General features: G+C 32.8%; 1 protein-coding gene across 1 annotated transcript in view; it reads left to right on the top strand.

The window, feature by feature from the left end:
* Positions 1–1,874, top strand: part of LOC106457016 (barH-like 1 homeobox protein) — a 16,694-nt gene that overhangs the window by 5,766 nt on the left and 9,054 nt on the right. The window contains exon 2 of the mRNA XM_022383185.1: positions 972–1,194. Within this exon, the coding sequence (XP_022238893.1) occupies positions 972–1,194 (223 nt within the window). The remainder of the gene's footprint in view (positions 1–971; positions 1,195–1,874) is intronic.

A 1,874-nucleotide genomic window follows, 5' to 3' on the forward strand; every position in this document is an offset into this window, starting at 1 on the left:
CGGCGCGTTGGTTATATTTATAGGCGTGTGGAGAGTTTCCAGAAAATTCAGATTACGTAACAATACAAAGCTACATTGAGCGTTTGCGTACACGCATATATTGTTGATTCTTACACTTGAGAATCTTCTACAACTTTAGAGAATACGCGGGAGTTTCGCAATACATATTTATCAGTATCAATTACATAAATTACTAAATATAAAGTTAATTTAAATGAACATTGCTATTAAAATAAATATATCATAATAAATCCGTCACATCTGAAACTTATTAGTTGAAATATAAAAAATGCTAAGTAGCGCGTTGTTAGTATGTATACACTATACAGGACGAGTATTTCTACAAGCAACGCGGAGATGACAGGTTAGACACACATATAGACACCTGATTATGAAGATAGTAGCAGAAGATATGAGTGACAATCATTAGATATTTATAGTGTTGAATGCATTAGTTCTTTTATTAATGCGTAAGTTAAGAAATGGTTAAACAGTAAGTCATTTATGTAATCATTGTGTATATATACTACAAATGGTCAGACTAAAAAATCGTGAACTTGATTTTTGGGAGTCCTTAAGAGCTGCAGTATATCCAACATTAAAACATTAAAGTTGGTTTGTTAAGTCATTTATGTAATCGTTGTGTATATAATACAAATGGTCAGACTAAAATATCGTGAACTTGATTTTGGAGATTCCGTAGGAGCTGCAGTATATCCAACACTGTAAACCATGAAATGGCTTCCAACAGTTAGCGAATTACGTCTATTTTTTTGTGTGTGTGAAAGGTTCCCTAAAACAATTAACGTTTGCTAAGGATAGAGATGCGTAGAGCAATTAGCCACTAGAGTATAATTGTTATCATAGGATTAGCTAAGTAAGTTAGCTTAAGTGGGGCTAAAAGTTAGCACTGGCTTGTGGGTAAACATAGTCTTTTTTTTTTGTTTCTGATTTAAATTTTATTCTTTCAGATATTTGTGACAAGAGAAAAGCAGGAAAGACAAAAGAGTTGCCTAGTATTTTCAAGAACAAAAAAGAAAGGAAAGCCAGAACAGCCTTCACTGATTATCAGATACAAACTTTAGAAAAACATTTTCAAGCACAAAAATACCTGAGTGTACAAGATCGAATGGAAATCGCTTCGAAGTTAAACCTAACCGACACACATGTGAAGACTTGGTATCAAAACAGAAGGTTGGTGCTGATACCTACCTATTGTAGTTTGCATTACTAACACTGTAATTAAAGTCAGGTGTTGTAGTTCTTGTTTCGGAAAACTAACAGGATAATATGTCTTGATACTTCTAATACGAGAAGAGCTAAAAAAGAAAGGCAATTTTATTTCCCACATTCTGTACATCAATATATTGTGGTCAAAGAATAAGGTTAATAAGTTTATATACATCCGTTATTACAGGATTTTCCCTGAAAATATTGGAATTGAGAATTTCAAATGGACAATCCTTCCCATTCTCACATATATTTCTGAACTAATTTATGTGATTTCTATCGTTTTGTTTTTTCCAGGACGATCTATGAGGGCAACAATAACAGACAACTGATGTTCTTAAAGCAACTAACTGTATTTAATTGGAGTTTTAATAATACACCTGTATTTAACTTACTAGTGCTAAGAAGCTCACTGAATAATGTATAATAACAGAAATGAAGTTCACAAATGATGTATTTTAGCTCACATACCCAACATCATTAATGTATGTTTATTGCTTGTTCCTTGGTATGTTTGGCGCATAGGAAACGAAATCACGCATTATTCTGAGCACATTGCGTGAATAATAAGTTGCCCTTAATACTAGAAAATCACGCATTATTCTGAGCACATTGCGTGAATAATAAGTTGCCCTTAATACTAG

This window comes from Limulus polyphemus, unplaced genomic scaffold (assembly GCF_000517525.1).
Source record: "Limulus polyphemus unplaced genomic scaffold, Limulus_polyphemus-2.1.2 Scaffold14, whole genome shotgun sequence".
In the NCBI taxonomy this organism is placed as follows: domain Eukaryota; kingdom Metazoa; phylum Arthropoda; class Merostomata; order Xiphosura; family Limulidae; genus Limulus; species Limulus polyphemus.